The sequence below is a fragment of the Carex rostrata genome, chromosome 1 (genome assembly GCF_964058835.1).
Source record: "Carex rostrata chromosome 1, lpCarRost1.2, whole genome shotgun sequence".
Classification (NCBI taxonomy): domain Eukaryota; kingdom Viridiplantae; phylum Streptophyta; class Magnoliopsida; order Poales; family Cyperaceae; genus Carex; species Carex rostrata.
In genome coordinates, this window is record NC_135918.1 from 18382868 (window position 1) to 18408638 (window position 25771).

The window sequence follows — 25771 nt, forward strand, 5'->3', positions numbered from 1 at the left end:
TGTTGCGCAAATAAGGCAGGTCCCATTATTGGAAAAAAAAAAAAACATTTCTCATTCATTTAACCCTCAACGAATAATGAACGGAAAAACTGAATTCAAAATGAACAGTTGATGTCTTCAATGATATAGACAATTTAATCTAAGAAGATATTTGTCTATTTCAAATCAAATGCTTGACGTGATCTAGTCCGAATATAGGACAAATAATATATGTTTTACTAGGTCAATAACTAAATAAACAATCGCGTTACTATAATATATATTTGCCACTCTGGATGCCATTGTATATACTTTTGTAATTGCAACTTTATTTTTTTTAATTAACGTGATGTGCTAAGGTTCAATCAAATCCGGCCGCACATCTTGCATCAATTATATTCTATGGTTTTTATGTGCGTTGCTTTCCCTTTTTACAATTGCAATTGCAATTTCAACTATCTTGATTTGATTTAGTTATTATTTTGATTTGTAAACCTTATCCAATATATAAAAATAATACAATACAATACAATAAGAATTTAGAATTAAACGACGTTATCCAATAAGATTGAAGATTGAAGATTCTGATATCTAACATTTTTTTTTTCTCTTGAAGTCATAAGCGAAAAGTATTTATTTTCTTTTCAAGTTGGACGCTTTTAAACTTATTAAATTGTAGCACATCACGCAGCTCGATCAAAGTAGATGAATCATTCCGAGATGGAGACATAACAGCTGCTCATTTATTTATTTAATCTCCCATAGTGTCTAGCTCTTTCCTTTTATATAATCATATAAAAAAAAATAGAGAGATCAAACTTAAACTTTTTTTTTTTTATTAAAGAGATTAAACTTAAACTTATGATTCAAAAAGTTGCCCAATAAGATTGAAAATTCTTGTAAATAATTTTCTTATCAATATATATCTCTGTTAGAGGCCTTAGCGCCATCTAACCTTCTAAGTTCTAACAAAACAAGTACTTGTTATTAATAAAAGACAATATGCACCTTTTCTTTTCTTTTCTTTTTTGCTTCTCAAATTGTAGGCATGCAGAAAAGTATTTATCTGATTAATCAATTTGTTAAATTTGACCGTGAAGTGCAATTTATTATTTTGTAGCACATCATGCATGCAGTCCAGCTCGATCAAAGTTAATGAATTTTTCCATTGGGTAGATGGAAAAATTATTTACAATTCTCTTCTTCTTCTTCTTCTTCATACTTCCATTCCATTCCATCCCATTCCACAATCCTATCCTATCCTGACCACTTCATTTCCATTGGGGTACCTTAGCAGATTTGAAGGATCAAGTACATGTTGGAAATTTCGGAAGGATACAATGAAACAAAGAGAAGAAATTTGCTGCTGAAATTAACTTCTATTGCTTGATTAAATTCGATTACAACATGCTGAATTTATAACTAAACATTATTCTAAATAAGGAATCCACTAACCCCACTACATGCTATTTCTGCCTAGTGTAAATAAGGAAACCATATTCTCCACTAACTCAACTAAACATAGAAATACTAACTCTAGAACACATGACAAATACAGACTTCTAATTTTGGAGAAATTCAAACCCACTAACTTCGGCAGCCATCTAAATTAGATGTGTTAATTTTGAATCAACTTCCAACACTCCCCCTTGATTCAAAATAGGTTACTCCAAGCTTCAACATCATCTTCATCTTCTAAGTCATCATTCCAGATCTTCGTATCCCAACTGTCATCCTCCCATGTCGGTTTCACCTCTTCTATCTGCTCCTTAGCCTCTTTGATAGCAGCTACTTGAGATTGTGACTTGGCTGATTCATCAAACACTGTGGATTCTTCCACAACATTATCAGCCTCCATGACCTCCTCTTCAACCACCTTGGGCTTTTGCTTCTTTATCTCATATTTCAACCTCTCTTTAACCTCAGTTGTACCAGAACTTATACTGCCCAAACCCTCAGCACTTTGTGCAAGGAACTGCAGTCTGATAGCTTCCAAATTTTTCTGCTCCTTCTTTTGTTTCCTAGTTAGAAGCTTGCCCTCTAGCATCTTCTTCAATTGCTTCTCCTTTTCTTTCTCCTTCTTTCTTGTCTTTGCCTCCTCAGCTGGCAATGCACCATATATCATTTCTTGCACTGACACATTGGTCTTCTTTACGTTCTTCTCCACTTTGGTCTCGGTTTCCATCTGCACATGCTTCTCATCAGATTCTGCTTCAGGTTTCGAATCTTGCATGTTAACATCTGTTCTAGCTGTGGTCTCTTTGGGTACTTCAGTTTCCTCCTCTGTGATTGTTGGCTCTTGCTCAGGATTGGCTTCTACAACATGTAGTCTCATCAAGAAAAGTCTCTTTTCTTCTTTCTCTGCCTCCATCTGTACAGGCTGGTCGAAACATGATTCTGCCATCCTCAGCACTTGTGTATCAGTAATGGTAACTAGATCCCCATCAGAATCCTTGTACTTGATCAGCACAGATTTTAATGAAGGAAACCTCTTCGTCACAATATCTCTCAACACCTTGAAACTACATTTTTCTGGCATCTGAGCCAGCCGTATATCTTGGTTGTACACCAACTTCAATGGCCTCTCATGAATGAGCCCTACATTCTCCACCTTGAGGGCTTTCTCATCAAACAAAATATTTCTACCCACCATGATTTTGCTACTTTCTGGACTGCTGCCACCATTATCTCTTGTGTGCACTGCTACTGTGCCCTTGTTGCTTTCATCAATCTTGCTCTTGGTGTATGCCATGAAGAGTGCCGGTTGGTCATTTTCTTTTACAGCATAACTTGCTTGATTCTCCTCCCTTTGTTTCTTGTAGCACTCGGATTGGTAGTGCCCAAACTTATTGCAATAGTAGCATTGGATGTTCTTCTTGGCTTCATGGCACTCAGATTGATAGTGCCCAAACTTGTTGCAATAATAGCACTGGATGTCCTTCTTGAATTCATCATATGATTGACTATTTTCAGCAGTGTTGCTTCTGCCTCTTACTCTTCCTCTTCCCTTGCCGAAATTGCCTCTGCCTCTACTTCTTGATGTCTCCCTCTGCATGTAAAATGCCTTGTCATCGCCTTTATCTTCAGCCTTTGACATCCTTGCTTCATGAGTCTGCAGTGATCCCATGAGTTCATCAAAGGTGTAGGTTGCTAGATCTTTGGACTCTTCGATTGCTGCAACTACATGATCAAACTTGGGTGTTAGGCTCCTTAACACTTTCGCCACCACCGTCTTCTCTTCCATGGTGTCTCCAAATGCTCGAATTTGGTTGACCACCCTTTCTACTCTTGATAGGAAAATCTGCACGGATTCCTCCTTGTTCATCTGCAATGTTTCGAAGTCCCTGCGTAGGCCTTGAAGCTTTATTGCCATGACTCGAGTACTCCCTTGAAATGCTGTTTTCAGGGTTGTCCACGCCTCCTTTGCGTTGGTGGCTGCTGCAATTTTCGAGAAGATGGTGTCATGCACTGCTTGTTGGATGAAGAATAGCGCCTTCGCATCTCGCTTTGCTGTTTCTGTTGGTGTGGGATCTGCGGTCGGTGCTCCCGTCTCCACCAATTCCCATAGACCTTGCGACTTGAGCAAAGTTCGTATCTTGATGCTCCAAAACTCGTAGTTGTCTCCCTTGAACAGTGGAATCGATGGATTCGAAACGCTCATGTTCTCTGCCATGGTAGGATCTGCCCTGATCTCTAACCTTAGGCTCTGATACCAATTTGTTGGAAATTTCGGAAGGATACAATGAAACAAAGAGAAGAAATTTGCTGCTGAAATTAACTTCTATTGCTTGATTAAATTCGATTACAACATGCTGAATTTATAACTAAACATTATTCTAAATAAGGAATCCACTAACCCCACTACATGCTATTTCTGCCTAGTGTAAATAAGGAAACCATATTCTCCACTAACTCAACTAAACATAGAAATACTAACTCTAGAACACATGACAAATACAGACTTCTAATTTTGGAGAAATTCAAACCCACTAACTTCGGCAGCCATCTAAATTAGATGTGTTAATTTTGAATCAACTTCCAACAGTACATGCATCAATTTCATTTTCATTTTCATTGGGGGATCAAACCCAACCCTATTTTGCTAATGGCATCACCGCAAAAAACTAAAACAAGAGTCAAATCATCCATAAATCATCGCTGGTTAACCACACAAATACAATCATTTCAGCCCGACAAGTTCAAACTCAAAACAAGACTCAACTCTCAAAACAAATCTTCACATTCAGACAACCACCCAGTACCAGTACCAGTACCAGTACCAGTACCAGTACCAGTACCAGTACCAGTACCAGTAACTACATCACAGTTAGCAACAACACTTGCAGCTGTCTGGAGTTACATTGCCCTACCTCCACTTCTCAAATCTCACCGCAAGGCTAATGCACTACAATGTACAAACCACATCTCAGCTTATCAAGATCTCAAAGCAATCAAGGCAAAAATTATATCTTCTTATTATAAAATGGCCACTGCTGATATTTTGTGGGATAAGAGCTATATGAGCGCTATATTTGAACCAAAATATCTGGGTATTGCAACGAGTGTACACAATGCAAAACGTAATTACTGCACAGTTGAAATTACAGAAGATCCACTATGTCGTATTGATGAAATGCAAGAGGCTGTCTCACAGAAAGAAGAAGAGGCAATGGTGCTGTTAAAAAATGAAGTTTCTCATCAAGAATCAGAGACCAAACTTAAATTGTCAACACCAAATTCTTGTGTAAATACCGACAAAGAATTATTTATAATTATCATATGGCTTCGGGCATAATGAACCAATTGATTTTTAATTTGAGATAATTCTCAATTTTATCTCAACCTTACCAAATTGGTCTTCGGGCCATTTGGAATTTATGTTTAATTCAAAATAAAATCATAACATAAAAAAACAGAATTGAAAATATAATATAAAAGACAATTGATGACTTCATTATTATTTTTTTTTTACATTGTTATCTTATGACAATTTCTAACTAGAAGTATTATAATATTAAAATTAAAAATATATTAGAAATTTACCTCAGATCTTCAAGAGCTCTCGTGCTGATAACGTATTATAAAATAAAGTAAAAGAATAATAAACAAGGTATTGAGAATGTATAAAGATGGCTATGCTTTATTCATATGCTTTTGTTGTGTGTAATACATCCATACAAAGCCTCTATTTATAGGCTAGAAAATGTAAATTACAAGCCATATAATATTAACTCTATTGATAAATATGGGAGAGAAACATACTCCTTTAAAGAGAAGTTTTGAAGTAATTGCTCAAAAGAGTTGCAACATGCATGGACATCCATAAATAGTTTATTCATAACACTTTTTTCTTTTTTTAGTTTTTTTTTTCACTAGTTTGCCAAGCATATAAACATCAAATCAATTCACAATTTGTAACATCTCGAAAAATTGAGTTATTTATTTTATGCATAAAAGATTTTATTGATAATACTGAAATCAACATTTCTTCTAAAAAAAATGTATATAATTTTAAATAAATATTTCATCTAAAATAACAATTAGTCATTATTTTCAATTATAAATGTGTTTTTCTTAATAATAACCAATTCAATTAGTCGTCTATAATAAATTGCATTTTCTCCATTAGTTTTCCATGTAATTAAATTAAAACGTTTTTTTTAAATAATTATTAAAATGTGAGAAGATGCACCTGTTAGTGGCAAAAGAGGCGCTTATTAATTGGTGCGCTCTGTTCACTATTATATATATATATATATACTAATATGATTTTGTTTCCTCCACATGGCACAAACTTTCCATTTTCATAACCATTCAAAATCTCATAACCAATCAACGCCTCTGATTTTGGAATTGATTCCTTATATAAATAAATCCCTCTGTTTATATTGAATCCGTAACCCTTTATTTCATTTCACTAGTGCCGCCTCTCTATTTTATTTTAAGCGCCTCAATCCCTCTGTATCAATTCTCTACCAAATCCAAATAAGTCATCTCTCCTCTCTCCTCTTTTTCTTGCACATCTTATCGAGAACTTCATTTTACGTTCGATTTGAATTATGACTACATATCGCAGTGATTCTAAGTTGTTGCTAAAATCCGATTTCGAGTTCTGAAAATCTCGCTATCAGGTAACCAGACTTCTCTATAACTGTGTCTTCGTCTGTGTGGTTGATTTGAATATTGGTATTGCATATTGGATTATGATGGCATATTTAACGGGATAGCGGGTCTGAGGTTGGAATTTGATATGTGATTGTAGCCTCTCACTGTTGGATGGATTTCCCAGTGGGTTGGTGGCCTTCCAATGTTTGATGGATTTCCCATTGGATTGGTGGTTTAAGGAATTGTGTTATGAGAATGTGGGAATCGCCTGTGATAGGGATTACACATGTGTGAATATGATGTGACTTGTTTTATGGATAACTTAGACTGACGTGCTATTGCTGATTAAATATGCGTGCATAATTTGATGTGAATTTGTGTGGATTAATCTGGCCTATTTGAATGGTTGTTAAATTAAGTCAATTATAGAGAAGCGCATCGTTAAATAACCGGTTACTGAGCTTTGTAGCTGACTCCGTTTTGTTATTTTGTTTTCATTTCTGTTGGCGACATAGGTTGACGGGACAAGGAAAGATGTGAAGATGCTTATATAATCACACTCCGGATAGTCAAAATCTGGGGTGTGACAGAGTTACACACAATTATATAATATTCCTACAATAATTGTACAGGAGAGGGGATAATTAACAAAATAGATACAGCAAATTTGTTGTAATAAAAAGCAATAAAGATTCTTTTTTTAACTTTTTTTTTTTTGGGTTATTTGGTTTTTTAGTTTTTGGTGGTTTTATTTTTCATAATGGAGATGGTGGGGCACTAGGAGAAATGGAGAGAGTCTCACGTGGAGAAGAAATTCATTATAGGGAGCAACTCAGTCCGGCCTAGGGGTGAGTAAATCGCTCATAACTCGTGAGCCGCTCGTAACTCGCTCATTAACAGCTCGTCTAAACTCGCTCATTTATCTGCTCATTTAAACTCGCTCATTAACAACTCGCTCATTTACTTAATGAGCGAGCATGAGCATGACCCAACTCGCTCATAACTCGCTCATTAAGAATTTGCCACATCTAATCCCTGCCACATTTAATCCTATGTAATTATGTGTAACATCAACCTTGCCTCATTAAGATTGATAGATAGTGAGCATAGTTTCATATTTAATCATGTGTAATATAGTGAGCACAATGTAACATTTAATCCTGTATAATATACTAATATTCATAGTTTCATATTCATTTTTTTTTTGTAAATCGGCAGAACCAAAACCTCCGCCTAAAGCCCAAAACAAGTAATAGTCATAACAACTCGCTCATTTAAATGAATTATGACAATTTGTTGAATTTTGTTATGATGACTTTTAACAAATTTTGTTATGCGTGGGCACACTATATAATTTTGTTATGAGTCATAAGTCATAACTCGTGAGCCGCTCATAACTCGCTCATTAAAAGCTCGCTTATTTACAACTCGCTCATTTATCCGCTCATTTAAACTCACTCATTAACAACTCGCTCATTTACTTAACGAGCGAGCATGAACATACCCTAACTCGCTCATACTCGCTCATTAATCACCCCTAGTCCGGCCAGCCTCAAAAAGTTTCTTTATTTCTGCAAGAGAAACATAGTTAAGAAGAAAATATTAGCATTTTATAGCATCAGGAGAGCAGAGCATAATTATGACTATTCGATTGATTATAAAAATTAATATTGCTATGCCAGCTTTAATTACTAAAATAGATATATTTAAATATGTAAAATGTTTTCTTTCTCATGCTTTTACTTATTATATGGACATGTCTATGAAAATAGATATATTGAAATATGTAGTTTCAAATTGAATAAAAAAGTTTTAAAGTTCTTGCTCTGAAATTCTAATGGTTGGAATGAACAATATTCTGAATATTAAATAATTTCTATTGGGAAGACAATTCTAATTCTTTTGCTGTGGTGAAAAATGTAGCAGAATATGTGACTTAAATCGATGCGCACAAAAATGAATTGGAGAAATGATTCACTGAAAAGTACCAGAGCCTTAATTAACCTGGGTAATTATGCTCTATGACATACTAATAAGGTATAATTTATCAGATTTTATTCCATGTGCCATTTGAAATTGATTTTCCAACCACGGAGCTAGTTAAACAACAGGAATATTGTAAATGCTTTGGTGTAGAATAAAAGATGTGTTTACAACTACAAAACTATAGCTTCCACATCATTTGCTGAACTGCTTGATGCAAACGCCTATTAGGCCTGCAGCATTTGAGCCACATCTCTGTGCCCTCCTTGATGTCTTGCACCAGCGACACAGAGGCTTCCACTGCTGTCCAAAAATGCATGCGTTTCTCTGCTTCCCCACACTCACTTAGACTCTTAACCTGTTGTTTGTACCGACTCTAAGATGCATCCGACAACATATCAATCACAGCTGCCACCTGTACCAGCTGACCCATGCATGCCAGTAGTTGTCTTGCATATGCACACTGGAAAAGAACATAGTTACAGAGATTCAATACGTTCATTTTAAGATGCCTTAATTCTGTCTTTAAATTTGAACCGTACATCTGGAAATAAGATAAACAGACCATATCCATTACACCATCACTTTATTAGCCTGCCCTTCTTCATTCCCTTCTATTCCCCGACAAAGATTTTCCCAAATAGGTTCATATCCTTCCATTCTCTCATCCCATATTCATATTCTCTCTTATAAGTACCTGAATTGAGGATTCGAGGTTGAAATTGAGAAGTGCACATGCAAATATATTTCATAATGAGACAATTAAATCTTTGCAATCCTTCCATCGACTGCTTTAATTTATCTATAAATTTTTTGATAAATTATATATATCATGTTAATAACAAATAAAGCACATAAATATATGTGATATACATTTGTACCATTATAAATAGTTTATAAATGCACAATTAATGTTCTTTTTTTTTGAGATGATATGACCTGTAAGACTGAGAATAGTAACATAATATAAAGCATATACATATAGGCATGCTTAGCTGGTAATAGAGGTACACAATAATATTCTGAAGCTCATTGAAGAATTTAATAAACCCGGAACCACAACAGCGGGATGCGGACATTCAAAAGTTAATAAATTAATTTAATTCAATCATCTCTAATACTAAAATGCAAGACCAGTTCAAATCGCAACATCGTCAGATCGAGGTATAAGATAGGCTTCTTGGAATTAATTTAGAAGTGAAAGGTAACAATACACTGGAACTGGTACCTTTCTTTCTCAATAAAATCATTCAGGGAAGGATGCATATATTTCTTTGTTCGTTTTCTCTTTGTAACCAAAAAATAAGATAATTATATATGGATTAGGTAGAATATGCAATTTGGGCCGTTATTAGTTGTCCTTAGAGTGAAGTCCATCGCTCATTTTTTTGGCCCTGATTTGGGTTAGGCCTGCTTCTTTGCAGAAATTATTCCTTCCAGCTTTCATGGCAGCAGTAAAAATTATTTCTTTGTATTATCAGTGAACTCGCTGTTGCTAACCTACGCTCATATCACTCAATTGTTGATTGTTTAGTTTTTAAATAGTTTAAATTACAATTGGTGTGTACATAAGATTAAACTTACATCTTATTACTTGGTTGTTCATTCAACAGGCCCAGAATTGGGTTTGGCGAAATTAAAGATAGCTGACAATTCTTTGTGCTTGGCTTCTTTCGTTGTAAATTGAAGATTGAATTATTTCTGTTGGCCTAAAAGGCCCTGAATTGTTCATATAACAGTTCATGTCACATATTTTTCATTATTATCCAGGAAGAATAGTAAAATACCACAGTTCTTACTAGGACCTCTAAAACCAAACAATTTATATCTACTTCCTTAAAAAAACAAAAATTTGGTAACCAAATGAAAAAGAAGAAACTTTACATGGAGTATTTGCAATTTCATAGAAAATCATAGATTTCATTAATGATGCCACATCATAATTAGCAAAAGAACAATTGGAATTTTTAAAGAGAATTAATTATTCCTTCAAAACAAAAGGTTCAATCAGGAAAACAACCTCAGTAAATCTTCATTAAAATCGTGACCATAAACAAATAAGAAAAAAATAAGGCCGAAATTACAAAGACATATCGGTGCGACTAAGCAAGCATCAATACTTTCAGCAGAAACTTTTGCAACTAGAAACAATCACAATATATCAAACCAAATTTGTCCCAAATAAAAATCAACAAGCAGTCTTATCATACATATATCCACAAAAATAAACTGATAATACACACCATATAAAATGCGCACCACATAAAGTGACTAGCATCAGTTGATAAACTCAAAACAATTAAAACAAACCAACAACTCTTAAACATAAAACACACAAAAAGGAAGTACCACATACAAATAAATAAGACGGAGAGCGTAACAACTTGCTATCACCCGGATTTAATTTAGTGCACAATATTTTTTTTTCATTTTGTTCTTTTTTCCTTCTTTTTTTTTCCCTTTTCCTTTTTTTTCATTTTTTTTTGGTTGTTTTGTATATTCTTCCAGAATACATTTAAAACATCAAATAAGTTCGGCTACACAAAATTATACAATGTTACAGCAATAATTGTATTAGAGAATGAAGACTTAAGAAGATGGATACAAACAACTTTCTTCTAATAGATAATCAAAGGACAATATTTTTTTGCTTTTCTTTTTTTGGTTTTTTTTGTTGTTATTTTGGTTTTTTATTTTTTTTGTTGTGGTTTTATCTTTTTTAAATTTTGTGGATCAGGTGGTGTGAAGGGTTGAAGAATTGAAGAAGGTGGGGAGGGGGGTGTTGGAGAGAGACAGCAGAGAAGATACTCAAGAGTGAGAGCAAACAAGTCGAGGCTAAAAACGGTTTCTTTCTTCTGCAAGAGAAACATAGTTTAGAAGAAAAAATTAGCATCTTATAGCATCCTCAGAGAAGATAAAAATACATAAATGTTTCTTTCTCAGACTTTTACTCATTACATTGATGTGTCTGTCAAATATGTAAACGGAAGAAGTTTAAAATTGAATCAAAGAGTTTCAAAAGTTATTGCTCTGAAATGCAAAACCCTTTGATCTAGTGTCAAAAGATAACACCCTTCGTGTAGGAGGTCGTGAGTTCGAAACCCGGTTGGGGGGGGCTTTTATGGACATTAAATGGTAGTTGGAAAAAAATACGGTTTTCATATGGATCATATATATTACAATACCTACATTATTCATTTCTAACAAAAAGTTTTACTCGTTACATCGATGTGTATGTGAAAATATATTCAAAAATGAAACAATTTTTTTTTATATAATCTTGTTCTGAAATGTTTTGTTTTTTTTTTTGAAAAACTTCACAATGACTGTCAAGTGCTAGCTTGGTCTGAAATGTTGATGGTTGGAATACAAGATTTTATGTAAATTATATAATTTTTATTGTGAAAGACAATCTCTTGTACTTTTTCAGAGAAATATGTAGCTCAATCTGACATTTAAATCAATGGTTAAAACACGAAATGAACAATTAATATATTAATTAGAACCTGCAAGTTTGGAACAAACACAATGAGAATAAAATAATGACTGTCAAGTTTGGAATTATAAGTACGCTATACCAAAAATCCAGGAATCAAAGCATGAAAAAAGAAAAACGAAAGAGGTCAGGGTACACTGGAACCCTTCATAAGTGCTGAACCATACCAGCAATCCAGAGGAAAAAAAAAAAAAAACAGACAACCGGAGGATGACTTGCCTCCTCTTAAGTTATGTACTTAATATTAAGTGTCATCGGCCGTACCAAAAAGGTATTATTTGATTTATTATTCTAGGTTCCCTTTAAAACTCCTATGAATTTTCAAATCACAAAGTTAAACAACAGGAATTTAAGTGATTTGGTGAACCAAAAGGATAGAGGGGTCTAAATACATTTTGGTTACATTACTCTATGACTGATCAAAATGATGTATTCATCACTAAAGAAAAGAAATAGAATTAAAAATAGAAGTGGTTTACCTTTTGTTGGAAATGTCACAATCGTGCTCCCTTGGTGAAACTGGACCCGGTAAGGGCCATCCCTGTTGTACTTCCTCGTCAGGGTTGGGCAGTTTATAATTTCCATCTCACGAAGATTCCTGGGTAGTTCGTGTAATTCACATAGATTTGGACAATCTTTAATTTTTAACTCACGAACATTCCTGGGTAATTCTTCCAATTGACATAGGTTTGGACAGTTTTCTAGTGCCATATACTGGAGAGTTGCAAGATTCTTCAAGTTCTTCGGCAGATGGGTTATTTTGCAACCTTGAAAGAACAAATTCTTGAGAGAGGTAAGAGACTGAAAAACCTCATCATCTAAGGAATCTCCTTGGTACTCATAAATTACCTAAGTTTCAACAGAGGAGATAGTTTCATTACATAGTATCACCTTCAATAGTGAAAGGTTGTCAACTGCAATCCTTGAAAGTGCAGAAGCGCTCAAGACATTAATCTCAAGGCAGATCTTAGGGCAGGATGACACCCATAGATGATAAAGTGCAGTTAATGAATTCAATCCTTCCAATTGACCATCCCATCCTATTAAAAACAGCTCCTTGAGACAAGACAGATAACCAACATCAAGGGTGGGAATAGTATCATCAAAGGGACAAATAACATCAACAATTGAACAATAAAACAATCTTAGCCTCTCCAAGGAGGGAGGCAAACATTCGTTTGTTATGTTCAAATTGAGGCACAAATATAATTTGAGCTCTATCAGAGAGGGCAAGTCTCCAAAACCTCCCAAGGAACTAAGCAAAAGGCATCCCGTAATGGTAAGAGACTTGAAGTTCTTCAATGCATATAGGTCTTCCTTGGGAGGAAGACAGGTTATTGTCTGAATATTAGATAGATTGAGTTCACAAAGAGAAACAAGACATTGTATGCAGTTGGATAATGCATCATCAGTAATGGTACATGATGATAACTCAAGGTATTTGAGTGAAGATGGTAAAACCAACTTGGACTCTTCATTTATGTGGAACATTGTTTCCATGTTCCAATGCATGAACAAAACCCAAATATCAGAAATATGATCCCGGATATAATCTGAATTCCACTGGTCAAATGGCAATATCTCCACCAACTCATCATCCAAAGGCGGGCAGCAGATTTCAGATGTATCTCCCAATCTATCTGACAAGGACTCCATTAAATTCACCACAATTAGTCCAACATCATCATGTACTGGTACATACTCTAGTTTCAGATACTCTGCTATTTGTTTCCCGATCTCAAGTTTGGATTGCTTTCTTTCTTCCTTCATCAACAAATCATCCTCAGAAAAGTAACTAAGTTGTGAGCAATGATGTATCGCAAAAACAATAAGGTTTGGAGGAAGGGTAGGCATTTTCTTAAGATTTTTGAGCCCCGATAGCATAAGACTTTTACAATTGGGAAGGGATTCACCGATGGATGAGATTTCTTCTACTTTATCACAGTTCATTAATTTTAGCGATTGGAGATGCATTAGTGAATTCTGACTTAGGAGCCAATTGGGAAATCTATCTCCTCCAAATCCTTTAAGTGTGAGAGCACTTGTATTAGGATGAGGCAGCAATTCATCCAGTAATTGAACATGTTGAGCACAAAGACTTGCAACATTATCAGTGTTGATTTCATCAGAGTTCCACTCAAATTTTAGCTCCTTGAGATGTTTTTTATTTTGCATATTGGCCTTTAGAGCATCCACTGTACTTGTTACATTCTCAAGACCTGTAATGAACATATTACCTCGAAGCTGATTCAAATTTTCTAGTTGGTGTAATTCATTTCCACGTTTCTTCCTTACAATGAATTGATCAAGGCCTTGGAGGGACGTCAGTCTTCCAATATGAGAAATATGGGACCTTGTCTGCGCAACTGTATGAAAGTGTCTCAAGCTAATGAGTTCAGAAAAATCCTTGGGTAGGGATTCACAGTCTCCCATGAAAAGCGTTTCGAGGTGGTAAAGTTTGCATATGGAATCGGGAAGATTCTTATTAGGCCCATTGCCCCATATATACAGGTAACGGATATGCTTTAAATTGCCAATAGAGTCTGGCATATCATTAACATTCGTGGGTAGATATAACACTCGCAGTTTTTTGAAGTTTTTCAATATTTCTTGCAATACTTTCTTTGGAACATAACCATCATCTGGCTCCACAAAAAAAGTGCATATATTTTTCATGAGGCATAATTTTTCTTTTAAATCGTTTATCATTCTTGAGGGCAAATAGATGTGGCGAATCTGGCAAATGTTTTCACTTCTAGATAACATGTTGCTTATGTGGGAAGGAACTTCTTTGGAATTATTGGAATCTATTCTGATAAAATCATCACCTTGAACCCTCTCTGCGAGATCATGAAGCAGGTCATGAAGTTGAAAATATTTTTCCTTTTCACCTTCAATAAAAAACCTCGATACGAGCTCATGCAAGTAATTTTCACCAATATCCTCCAACCTTTCTTGCTTATCTGTTGGCCGAATAAAACCTTCTGCCATCCATAATTCAATTAAATATGGACCTGGCAATGCACAGCCTTTTGGAAGTAAGCCACATAATGCAAAACATCGTTGGAGATCCAGAGGCAGCTGCTGATAGCTCCAGATCCTCGCTTTCATGTTATCTCCGAACCAATCTTTTTTTGCCACTTCCTCCCAATGCATTAGGTCAAGTTTTTCCCTCAACCCACTACCCACTAGCTTTGCCACACCAGGATCTCCTTTTAGCTTAAGAGCTATTTTTCAACCTATTTTTTCGAATTCCTCCTTTGGGAAATTAGAATTGCTAGGCCAAGCATGGTGCATAAAGAGGTCCAAAAATTGACCCTCATCTATATCCTCTAAAATATAGGTCTCTACTTCCGTAACACTAGCAAGGCCGGCCGGTTGTGCAGCAGTTTTAGATTGAGATGTAAGTAGAATTCTGCTACCTGGTAAGCAGCTACTTAAGCAACCAATGAAATTCTGCCATTGTTGAACAAAATCCTCAGTATCACTCCAAAAATCATCTAACAGGAGTAGAAGTTTCTTAGACACTAGCATGTCTCTTATTTGTGTTGAAAGAGCTTCAAGAGATGTAAAGGAATTATCGTTACGAGCACGTTCTTTTGCGTTAACGATTTCTATCATGTTCTTAATAACTTCAGTGGCCTTAAATTTGCGAGGAGCATGTACCCACACAAGAAGATCAAAATGCTCCTGTCCATCCATATGTTTATAAACATACTGGGCAAGTGCAGTTTTCCCAACACCAGAACGACCCGTAATAGCAATAATAGGGAAAGTTAGCCTAGTGCTTGGTCCAGGCTCAGAATTTGATGGCTTTAGCGTGAGTAAGCTGACTATTTTTTCTTTATCTATTTGCCGACCGAAAACCATGACAGTAGAATTTGAGCTTGTTTCCCTATCAGCATCACTACCGTTAACTTTTTCTGGCCCCCCTAACAAATCAAGGAAATCCTTGGCCTCCTCTGCAATTTTTATAAGGTTGTCTATACAATGCTTTAGCATTATTTTTTGCGGGGAGAATACAGATAAGCCAGATTTTAACTTATCTGAAGCAATCTTAATAGGCCGGCGTACAAATTTTAACGGTAAACTAATTGGGGTTCCCTTCTCATTCTTGGCCTTTTGTTTTAGTGTTATTCTATGATCTTTTACCTCTTGCTTGAGCTGTTCATACTCCAATAGGTCGATTGCGTCCTCAGCTTCGTAGTATGCACCTTTGAGCCTTTTGAGCCAGTCCACCAGCTTTTTCTTGTTGGGGCTCTTTTCTGCTTTCTCAATCACCAGAGAGAGGCGAGGAAGTACTGTGGCCTCAAGTATCTTCCGTCTTTTGTTGATGCCGGTGCCGAGATAATCATGTGCTTTGTCGAAAAGCTTTTTTATCAAGGGAGACGCCACCCACCCTAACGGGGTGAGTAGAGCCGCCTCAGCCACCATGGCTGGCCTTCTGTTCGTATGGGCTTTAAGGAAAGTTGGGTCACTTAGTTTTGGAGAGAGTTGAAGGAAGTTGAAAAAAGTAGAAAGGATTAATGGTTCGAGATGAGATGGTAATGTGGGAAATTTTGTGGGTGGGTAGCTAGGGGAAACAAACTTTGATCTGATCGACTTTAATGGTTCTTTCTATGTTCTCTTTTTTTTTTTTTTTTTTCTTTTTACATTAAAATTAGAACAATGGTGTTTTGGTGGAAACAGAGAGTTGACGCATGTTGACTGTTGAGAGGAAAGTGGATAGAAATGGTAGCACATGAGATAGTAATGTATTATATTTTGTGGGTGGATAGAGGAAATGACTTATAATAATATGAAGCTTTGAGAATTGCGTTCTGGTTTGGCAACAAAATAAATTAAATCCCTTCACATGAGGCAAGGAATTAATGGTTTGAGATTTCCTGTGGCCAGGCTGTACAACACAATCTGTGGTAGAGATGAAAACTGGAAGTTGTACCGTTGAAGAATGTTAAATCACATTGTTGGCCACTGCATGCATTCTGCACAGGATAATGTAACCACTCCAACTCCAATTGTAGCCGGTAGGATGTGGAAATTGACAACCCACCCAATTTGGAGCCTTCCCTCGAATCTCTTCTTTTAAACAATTATTTATCTAATTTTTTTCTCTATCATGCTACCGACTTTATTTTTTATTTTTTCTAATATATGCGGCCATAACAAGGGTCGACAAGTACTATATAAAATAAAGAAGAAGAAGAGACGAAATATTATTCGCCTCCCTTAGATCTCTCATATTCTATCTCAAAGAAAACATATTTCCCCTCAATTATAGAAGAAGAGATGAAATATTCTCTCATATTGCCTCCTCTCCCCGTTTTGTATCTTCCTATTCGTTAGAATTACCTTCCATTCTATATCTCTCACAATCCCTGAGAGGACCCATGTGCATTTGTAATCCAGAAAGAAAAAAAATATTTATCCACAAGGTACAATATCTAATTTGGGCCGTTGTTAGCTATCTTTAGAGTGAGTTCCATCGCTAATTATTTGGGCCCTTATTTGGGTTGGGCCTGTTTATCTCTAGATTAAACTGTCAATAATTCCTACTTGGATCAAAGTAGCAGGAATTATTTCTTTGTATAGTCAGTTTCTTCTATTGCATAAGGGGAAAAGAAAAGAGACAAATTAGTTTGTGGTTTAATATGTGAAGACTCTTACCCTGTTAATTAATAAGCATTGTATATTTGTATCATTGTTCATGTTTTTAGATACATTGTCATGTACTGTATCATTCATTTATTGTTAAATTAGCATTGTTTTTAGATACATGTCATGTACTGTGTTATTTATTGTTAAATTAGCATGTTTTTAGATAAATGTCATGTACTGAGTCATTTATTGTTAAATTAGCATTGTTTTTTGTAAATAAGTTACAAAACTATGCTTGTTAAGATTACACTCGGTGTTCCAGCATTGTTCTTTTTACTTTAAACTTAAAAAAAAAACGGTGTTTTGGTGGAAAGAGAGTGTTGATGCATGTTGACTGTTGGGAGGAAAGTTGAGGCAAGTGGAAAGGAATGGTACCATATAAGATAGTATTGTATTAAGTTTTGTGGGTGGATAGAGCAAAGGACTTATAATAATCTCAAACTTATAGAAGTGCGTTCTCGTTTGGCAAAAAATTGAAAAAAGATGCGTTCACATGACTACCACTAGTGATTGCATGTGCTGCACGAAAAAATAGACTGCATAGAACTAATAAATTATTTAATTAATCGTGTGACATATAGATTTCGTCCGGCTGGACCGTACAACACAGTCTGTGGTAGGCCACACAGTCACTGGAACTTGTACCGTTAAGATTAACCAAATACATTGAAAATAATTAAAATTGCTTGGATCACATTCTTCGCCACCGCATGCATGTTGCACAAGATAATAGTAATGTAAGCTTGATCTACAACTCCAAATGTAGTCGGTACGAGGGGCAGAGATGGAAGTAGAAAATTTTGGTAGCGGTGATTGAAAATTAAAATGCATAATTGTAATGAGTGAGATTTGTACTCAACACTTCTCAACTACAAAATAAAACTTTTATCATTAAGCTACAACTAAACATTTGTCAATTATTGAGGGTGGCTAAACTATATAAAAAATTAAAAAAAAATATTCGATTAAATTCCTATACAAATAATTAAAATTTTCAAATCATAGGAGCAGCTTAGTCATCTTTGGCTAAGCCTTAGATCTGACTCTAAGGATGAGGGAATTGACTAACCACCTTACTATAGAGCCCATATATCTAGGGGTGAAAACAAATTGGATATTACCTGACCGAATTCAGATCTTTATTTGAAAATTAGATACGGATATCTAATATTTGAATATCTATACAGATAGTGATACATATATAGTTATGAATTTTAATTATCCGTATTCAAATATTAGATACATACTGTATAATTTAATATATATTATGAAAATATTTATGTATATATTTACAGATATCTAATATTACATATGTATCCATATTAGAAAAAAAAAAAAAAAAAAAAAAAAAAAAAAAAAAAAACGAATACATATATGTTCCACTATCTGATATGATGTGTATCCGATCGGTTTGATCACCTCTACATATATCCCTCCAATTTATGTCTTCTTTTAAGACAAGTATTTATCTAATTATTTTTCTCTATCAAGCTACCGACTTCATTTGGTTTTTCGAACCCTGTCATAACAAGGATTGATTAAATCTTCAAATTACTAATATAAAAACTAAAAAGAGCAGAAATTTTATTCACCTCCGCATCTCCTTCATTCCCTTCTATTTCCCCAGTAAAATACTTTCTCAAATCGTTCCATATCATTTTGTTCCAGCCATTATTTTTTAAAAATTAGTGACTTTAAATGCCTACTAACAATTTTATTGATAAAAAACGAATCACAACTAGTCAAATGACCGTCCTATCTAAATCTAAACTTATTTATTCTCATAAAACCACATAAACTACTTTAATCAACTAATCTTACGTATATGATCTTAAACACTCTATTAATTACCTCTTTTCCCATCTCTTTATTTTTTATGAACTAGTCAATATTTTCAAAATTAGCCAATATATTAGTTACACGTTTAGAAATGTGCGAAATACACATGTACGTACTAATCAGATTTTTCAAAGCAAAATGATATCCAAACCAATATCCGTTAAAGATTATTCATATCGACTTTTTATCTCATTCATTTCCTTAATTGAGTAAGAGGAAGGAGGAAGGTAAAATGGAATAACTGAGATGGAAGGAGAAGAGCAAGGCAAGTGTGGCCCACAATGATATTTTGTCATAAAATTTAGAAGAGGAATATTTTGTTTGATAATTTTAAAAAGGAGGGTACTTTGTAAAATTTCTTATCTCCTATCCAATTGAAATGAACCCTTTTTTTTTTTAAATGTACATAAACTATTGAAGGCCTTGCATTGATGAAACTGGAGTTACTTTCTCTGTAAAATTCTTAAAAAAGATAATTAATTGCTTTAATACATTATTTTTTTCTAGTGTAAAACGATTTGTTAAGAGCATTATGTGGAAAAAAATATTTTGTCAGTTGTGTTATGTTTGATAAGAAATAGTTTAAATTGGAATTAGATAATCAAGACATTCTATTGATCTTTTTTTATATCAATATTTTAATCACTTCTCTGTTTCTCTTTCAATTTCCATTTTCTTGTCATTCTGTTTAACAAAATTAATATCTGTCAAATTTCTGTCAAATTTCATAAAATAAATAGATGATTTTTTTATTTTATGTTTTCAGGAAACCAAAAGGACCGACTTGGAGAGTATTATTTATTTGGACTACCTCTTATTTCTCACATATCAACTAGCACGTAGAATCTTGTGATAATTATATGGCGGTTCTGACAATTCAAGAAATTTGGAATTAATGCCCTCAGGAGCATCCCTAAATGGAAGATACAGCAAACTAAGCTAGCACAGAGATTAAACTAAATACAACATTTATACATTGGTACTAGTAAATAAAATAGTACTTTGAAAAATGGTTCTAATTCTTAAAAGAAGATAACAACTTGAATTTTTTTGGTGGCAGTACCCAATAAGGGGCGCATGATAGTACAAACCACCATGATTAATTGTTTCCATCAACTTTACCAATTTATAAAAAAGAACAAATAACAAGTTTAAAAAAAACACCCAAAGCTAGTAGTATTGGTCATGTATTCTCCAACAAGTTCACCAATTTAATCTGATAGAAATGAGGAATTTCAAATACTAATGTAACCTCCGCATGGCATGCATGCATGCTGCACCATATAATGTAACCTCTCTAACTCCACTTTGGAGCCGAGGCGTTGGGTAATTTTGTGATTAAGGTGAAACCTATTATGTACCTACCCTCGAATCTCTTCTTTTAAGACAATATTTTTTTTCTATGAAGCTACCGACTTCATTTCTTTTTTCTAATACGGCCATAACAAGAGTCGGCAAGTATAAATTAATAAAACAAGAGCAGAAATCTTATTCGCCTCCCCCGCTCTTTCATTCCCTTCTATCTCCACAATGAAATATTCTCTCAAATTGCTCGCCTATCTCCCTTCGTCTCAAGTGCATTTGTACCTAGAAACAAAATAATTATTAGGTGCAATATGTAATTTGGGCCGTTGTTAGATGTCTTTAGAGTGAGTTGCATCGCTCATTATTTGGACCCTGAATTGGGTTGGGCCTGTGTCTTTGTATAGCCAGTTTCCTTTATTGCAGAAGGTGAAAGTGAAAGAAACATAAAAGTTAGCACTCTAGATTAGTATATGATTATCAGTAAACTTGTGTTCATCAAGGAAAAATGCTGTTGAGCATTTCTTTTTCCTTCTTCTTTTTGTATATTTTTCATGTAGGCTCTCAAATTATGTCATTTATTATTAGATTAGCACGATTTTTTGTAAATAAATTACTAAACTACGCTCATAATAACTCAATTGATTAATAAGATTTTAAATAGATTAAATAACAATTTGTGTGAAACCAAAAAAAAAAATATCGGTTCATTATATATATTTTGGTTGATTGCATAATTATACAAATGCCAATTTTTTAGGGACTAATTTTTAGGGAGCAAAATAGGAAATATGCTAGATAGGACAATTTGTGCAATTATATATTTTGTGTGACATAAAACCAATTATTAAATGTAGCTGCTACTTATTTTGTATGACAATATAAGTCTTCATTCACTCATTGAAATAACAATCACCATATCTCCTATTTTTTTTCTACCTTTCTCTGTTTTTACTGTTTCTTATTTGATAAACCTTCGCAACCGTGCCAAGACCACTGCAAATTTGCTGAGATGATGCGCCGGAGGACGAACTGGAAGAGGAGTCACTGGAGGAAGCTGTCAAAGAAGCAGCCACAAAGAGAGAGACACACATGCACTACAAGAAATCTAACATTTAATGGCGCTAAGAAACGCCAGTAAATGCTTGAGTAAACGCCGTCTATTCCAATTTCCGACGTTTCATTCAATGCCGGAAATAAACGTGTCGGCAAAAGTAAATAGCGGCGTTTTTGTTCACTTTTAGAGGCGCCTCAACAAACGCCGTCCGAAATATTTATTAGCGGCGTGTCTCGTAGCGCCATCCGAAAGTTTTGACATTGTACGGCGTTTTGGGCTTTTTTTCAGGCGCTATGTGAAACGCCGGTAAAAATTATTAAAATATTAAAAAAAAAAATGCTGCTACAGCAGCGTACTGGATTGTGCAAGATGCATCAACAACGTATTGCTATTTATAAAATATTAACATACATTGACACCGCCAAATCCAATCAAAATATGTTTATACATATGAATAATTACACATATGAAAGAATGCATCACGCAAAATAAGGATCACATCTCAAAAGCTGAGTAATACTTGACTAAAATTGCTGGAAGAAAAGAAAACCATAACCTTCTTGTTGATAAATTTTTTTAGAAAATCATACAAAAACTAGAAACCTCTTGCTGCTAGGATAATTCAATAGTCCTGCTCCAATCTTTCTACAGTCATCTGCAAGTAGAATAGTAATTTTAAAATCTTAGTCTTGTAACATCAACTCTTATGTAAACCGGCGTTTACTCGTAGTTATTTTTTTTAGTTTTTAGTGCCAGGATTTCTAATTGAGTTCTCATACTACTATAGTGTTTTTGGAGAGCCAGGATTTCTAATCGAGTTCTGATATTAATCATAGGGCTTGGTCTTTGTAATTGAATCATTTCATCTATGAATTCAATTATTTGGGTTCAAGGTGAACTGATGTTTCCTAATAGTGGTGGCCCTGGTGTGTATTGTCACTACACTGAATATTAGCTTTGAGTGATATTACACCCACTAAGACAACTAGTAGTGTGACCTAGCGTGAGATCAAGATTTGAGTTTTTATATCAAGAAACTATCCAATAAAACTGAAGTAGGGGACAGTTCTCAAATTCTCGGCAAAGGGGTCAATAATGATGTCCTTATTTTTGTATCATTTTGGTCAGGTTACATAGAGGTACATAGCACAATTAACAGTAAACACGTATCAGTGTGGTACAACAGTAAAAGTAGGATCATCAAAAAAAAAAATTGGTACCAATATTATAGAAGAGAGAGAGAAGAGAGAGAAATTACTTTCACGTTCCTTCCTCTTTCCCCGTCTACCAAAGGACCCAGTACTTGCTTAGTACTGGTAGAAGCTGCTCTACACACGCTGGTATGGAGCTCTGTGACAAAATTGGCAGTACCAGATCCACATCTGGCACCACCCGTGCTTGTTTATTAAATCTTTTATAAGAACAATTATAGTAGAGCAGTATAACATTAACAAAGCATAATCTCAAAAACTCATTTGTATCTGCTGAATTTGTGCTTCCAGGTATACCTCCCTACTTGGAGACATTAAACTTCAGGGCCCACTAAATTCAACCCCTGAAAATAAAAATTATGAATAATTTACAAAAGACAATTGGGTCAAATTAGTGAAATTTAAAAGCCAAACTATACTTTCTAAATAGATTGACAGTACAACTCATTGTCAGATAAGATATCACCACATTCCAAAACCGTGCCCAATAAACTCATTGTCTATCAGACTAGATATCACCACACCCCATAAAAAAAAGTTTCAAGTACTTTAAGAGCTTATGAAGCTTACATATTAACATTGAATGCAAGAATTAAATAGTAGATATCAACCAAATAATATCTTCAGTTACTTATGCTGCAACTCCGTTTTGGTCCTTGCAACAAAATCATCAGTATGAAACAAGTTAATTGTTAGAAAAATAAATAAATACACTAATCACTGCTAATATAAGCACCCTTTGTAATTCAAGTACGAAACATCAAAAAATTGGGGGAAGTAAACTTTTATTATATTGTGTTTTACCTTGATATAATGTGCTGAAACAGCCAAGAAAGTTAAACAAGACCTGTACAAACCTATGACATAGGCGACTATGATGCCTTTAGCAAGAGTTAGATAGAGGGGTACCATACTATTATTAAGAGCCGAAAGCTAGATAGAGGCTTGATGTCAAGTTATGCATCAATAAAAACAATACAAAAAAAATCACTAAGGACCAGCAAGTACTGTCTGGTATTTTCCTGGTACAAGGAGAGAAAAAAAATTACCTTCTCAATTGTTCAAGTGTTGATCTTCTGGCTTGACAAATCACATCTAAAATTCTCTTTAATACTTCATACCCCTGTATAGATGCCACTCTTAAGTATTTCAAACATATATCACAAAATAAAAAATCATATTTTGGTAATGTACCAAATAACATAATCTCAAATAGAGACTTGAGCTATATGTAATCCTAACCTTTAGTATTGTAGATTTGCTAAGCTTTCCTAATAGTAGCTTCTCAGCACTATAGTCTGTGTAAATTTTGATAGTATATGAATTCCTCATGATGAACAAATAGCAGACAACCAGCATCAGTGGAACCATAAACGTTATAGTATCTACATTTCAAATTCACATTCATCCTTCTCTTCGGTATCGGTTAGAGGTGACAACCTGGAACCCGACTTCTTTTTATTGTGCCTAAGTGTTGATTTCAGTTTAAAAGTCTATTTTCATAATTGTCAATAAGAATAATTATCAAGTGATTCCTCTTTTTTCTTATGTAAACACGAAAAAGAAATACATTACAACCAAACTTCTTTAATAAATGTGACAATTGATGTCATAATTGAATATAATACTAACCTGTCGTAACTGTGCATTAACCTCCGAGAGAAAACCTTCATCAAAGTGGCCTTCTTGCTCTCTGGTTGATGAAAACACATTTTCAACCACAACTTGCTCGAGCTACTTAAGAAAAGACCAAATGCTACAATTAAATTGATCAATTATACAATTAATTCTCAATCAACCCTCGATTTTGCCTCCAATTTAAACAATTTAGCGTCACTTTAACCCGACTTACAAATTTTACAAACCCCACGAGAATTAGAATCTCTCATTGTGTCAATTAGTTGGTCCACTCAACAATATTGCAACCATGGATGATCAACAAGGGCATTTCGTAAGAATAAATTTACTGAATAGGATTTCCGTACCAATAACTTGCTGAGCTGTCAGATGCTTCTCTGGTTCAGGATTTATCATCCATTGTACCAGGTCCTTTGCATTGTCAGAAACCCTAGGCCAAGGTTCTTCAACTACTGATCTGATAATAGCTAGCGCCACTCCTTTTTTCTGTTTCTACACCACAGCAAAATTGACATAGATTCATGAATCAACTCAAAAATTAATTATTGGAGAAAGGAGTAATAACAATTGTACCGAATTCACCGCGACCAAGCTCTCGGCCAAGTTGGTACCGGATTGAGCGTCGATCTGTACGATAATCTGGCAGGGAGAGAGTAACAATTGAGTACAGTGCTCGGTGCTCGGATTCAGAGAGAGGGATAGCGGGGCGAGATTTTGAGCTCGGTATCAGTAGAGAGAGAGAGAGGACGAAGGAAATGGCGGCTTGGGAGAAAGAGAAGGGAATGGTGCGGAGAGGGTTTAGGCTTGGGTCTAAGGTGGCGATGTGGTCGGGGTCTGAGGGGAGAAAGCGAGAGAGAGGTTTGGGTCAGCGGCTTAGAACTAGCGAAGAGAGAGATGGGGAGGCGAGGGTCTAGTTTGGGTCGCATATCGTGAGGGGGAGACAGAATTTTAGGGCGAGAACTCTGGGGCTATATTATTATTTTTTTAACTAAAATTTTCAGCGAATGAAAGCCGGCGTTTGCGCCATTCAGTAGTCGCTACTTACGTGGAATGCTGGCGTGTCTCCAAGCGCCGGGGAGATTAGCGCCGGAAAATGGCATATTTCTTGTAGTGATGAAACAGAGATGATCGTGGTAGGCTCAATCTCTGCTCAAATTATGTACTCATTTTTTTGGTGATTAAAGAACGAATGTCTCCATTATGCTATAAATCAAGCAAGGTACAATAACACGTTTTTTTCCTTTAATTTTCCACGAAAATAGTAAGAATACCACAGTTCTTACTAGGATCCCTAAAACCAAACAAAATTTATCTACTACGAAATAGCAAAAGCACAATAGGACTTTCCAAAAAAAAAATTAACCATTCCTTTATAAATGGTTCAGTTAGGCAATCAACCTCATAAATCTTTATTAAAAATGTGCTTCAAAAAGGAAAAAATATAGGGAAAATTACAATGATAATACACACCATATAAAACTCTTTTGCAACCAGAAACAATGA

General features: G+C 34.9%; 1 protein-coding gene and 1 long non-coding RNA gene across 3 annotated transcripts; both read right to left on the minus strand.

Moving 5' to 3' along the window:
• Positions 1-12412: 12412 nt before the first annotated feature.
• LOC144571007 (putative disease resistance protein RGA1) lies at positions 12413-16360 on the minus strand. The gene is made up of 2 exons (XM_078320467.1): positions 14803-16360; positions 12413-14751 (listed from the first exon to the last, which is right to left on the minus strand). The coding sequence occupies exons 1-2, from the start codon at positions 15995-15997 to the stop codon at positions 12413-12415; spliced, it is 3534 nt and encodes a 1177-aa protein (XP_078176593.1). The 5' UTR covers positions 15998-16360.
• Positions 16361-21789: 5429 nt separating this feature from the next.
• On the minus strand, positions 21790-24606 carry LOC144562296 (uncharacterized). Of its 2 annotated transcripts, XR_013514048.1 has the most exons (6): positions 24496-24606; positions 24263-24364; positions 23680-23753; positions 23072-23285; positions 22678-22974; positions 21790-22074 (listed from the first exon to the last, which is right to left on the minus strand). It is a non-coding gene; the product is annotated as an uncharacterized LOC144562296 (long non-coding RNA). The 2 variants fall into 2 exon arrangements; XR_013514051.1 differs by lacking the exons at positions 21790-22074; positions 22678-22974; positions 23072-23285; positions 23680-23753; positions 24496-24606 and adding an exon at positions 23936-24097 and having other exon boundaries at positions 24263-24489.
• Positions 24607-25771: the final 1165 nt, after the last annotated feature.

Bases quoted from the DNA above. Each gene is read 5' to 3' on its own strand.
- LOC144571007 (XM_078320467.1), bottom strand. From the start codon at position 15,997: ATGGTGGCTGAGGCGGCTCTACTCACCCCGTTAGGGTGGGTGGCGTCT. The intron at 14,752-14,802 runs GTTGAAAAATAG...TGGCAAAGCTAG, and splicing joins GGAGGAATTCGAAAAAATAG to TGGGTAGTGGGTTGAGGGAA.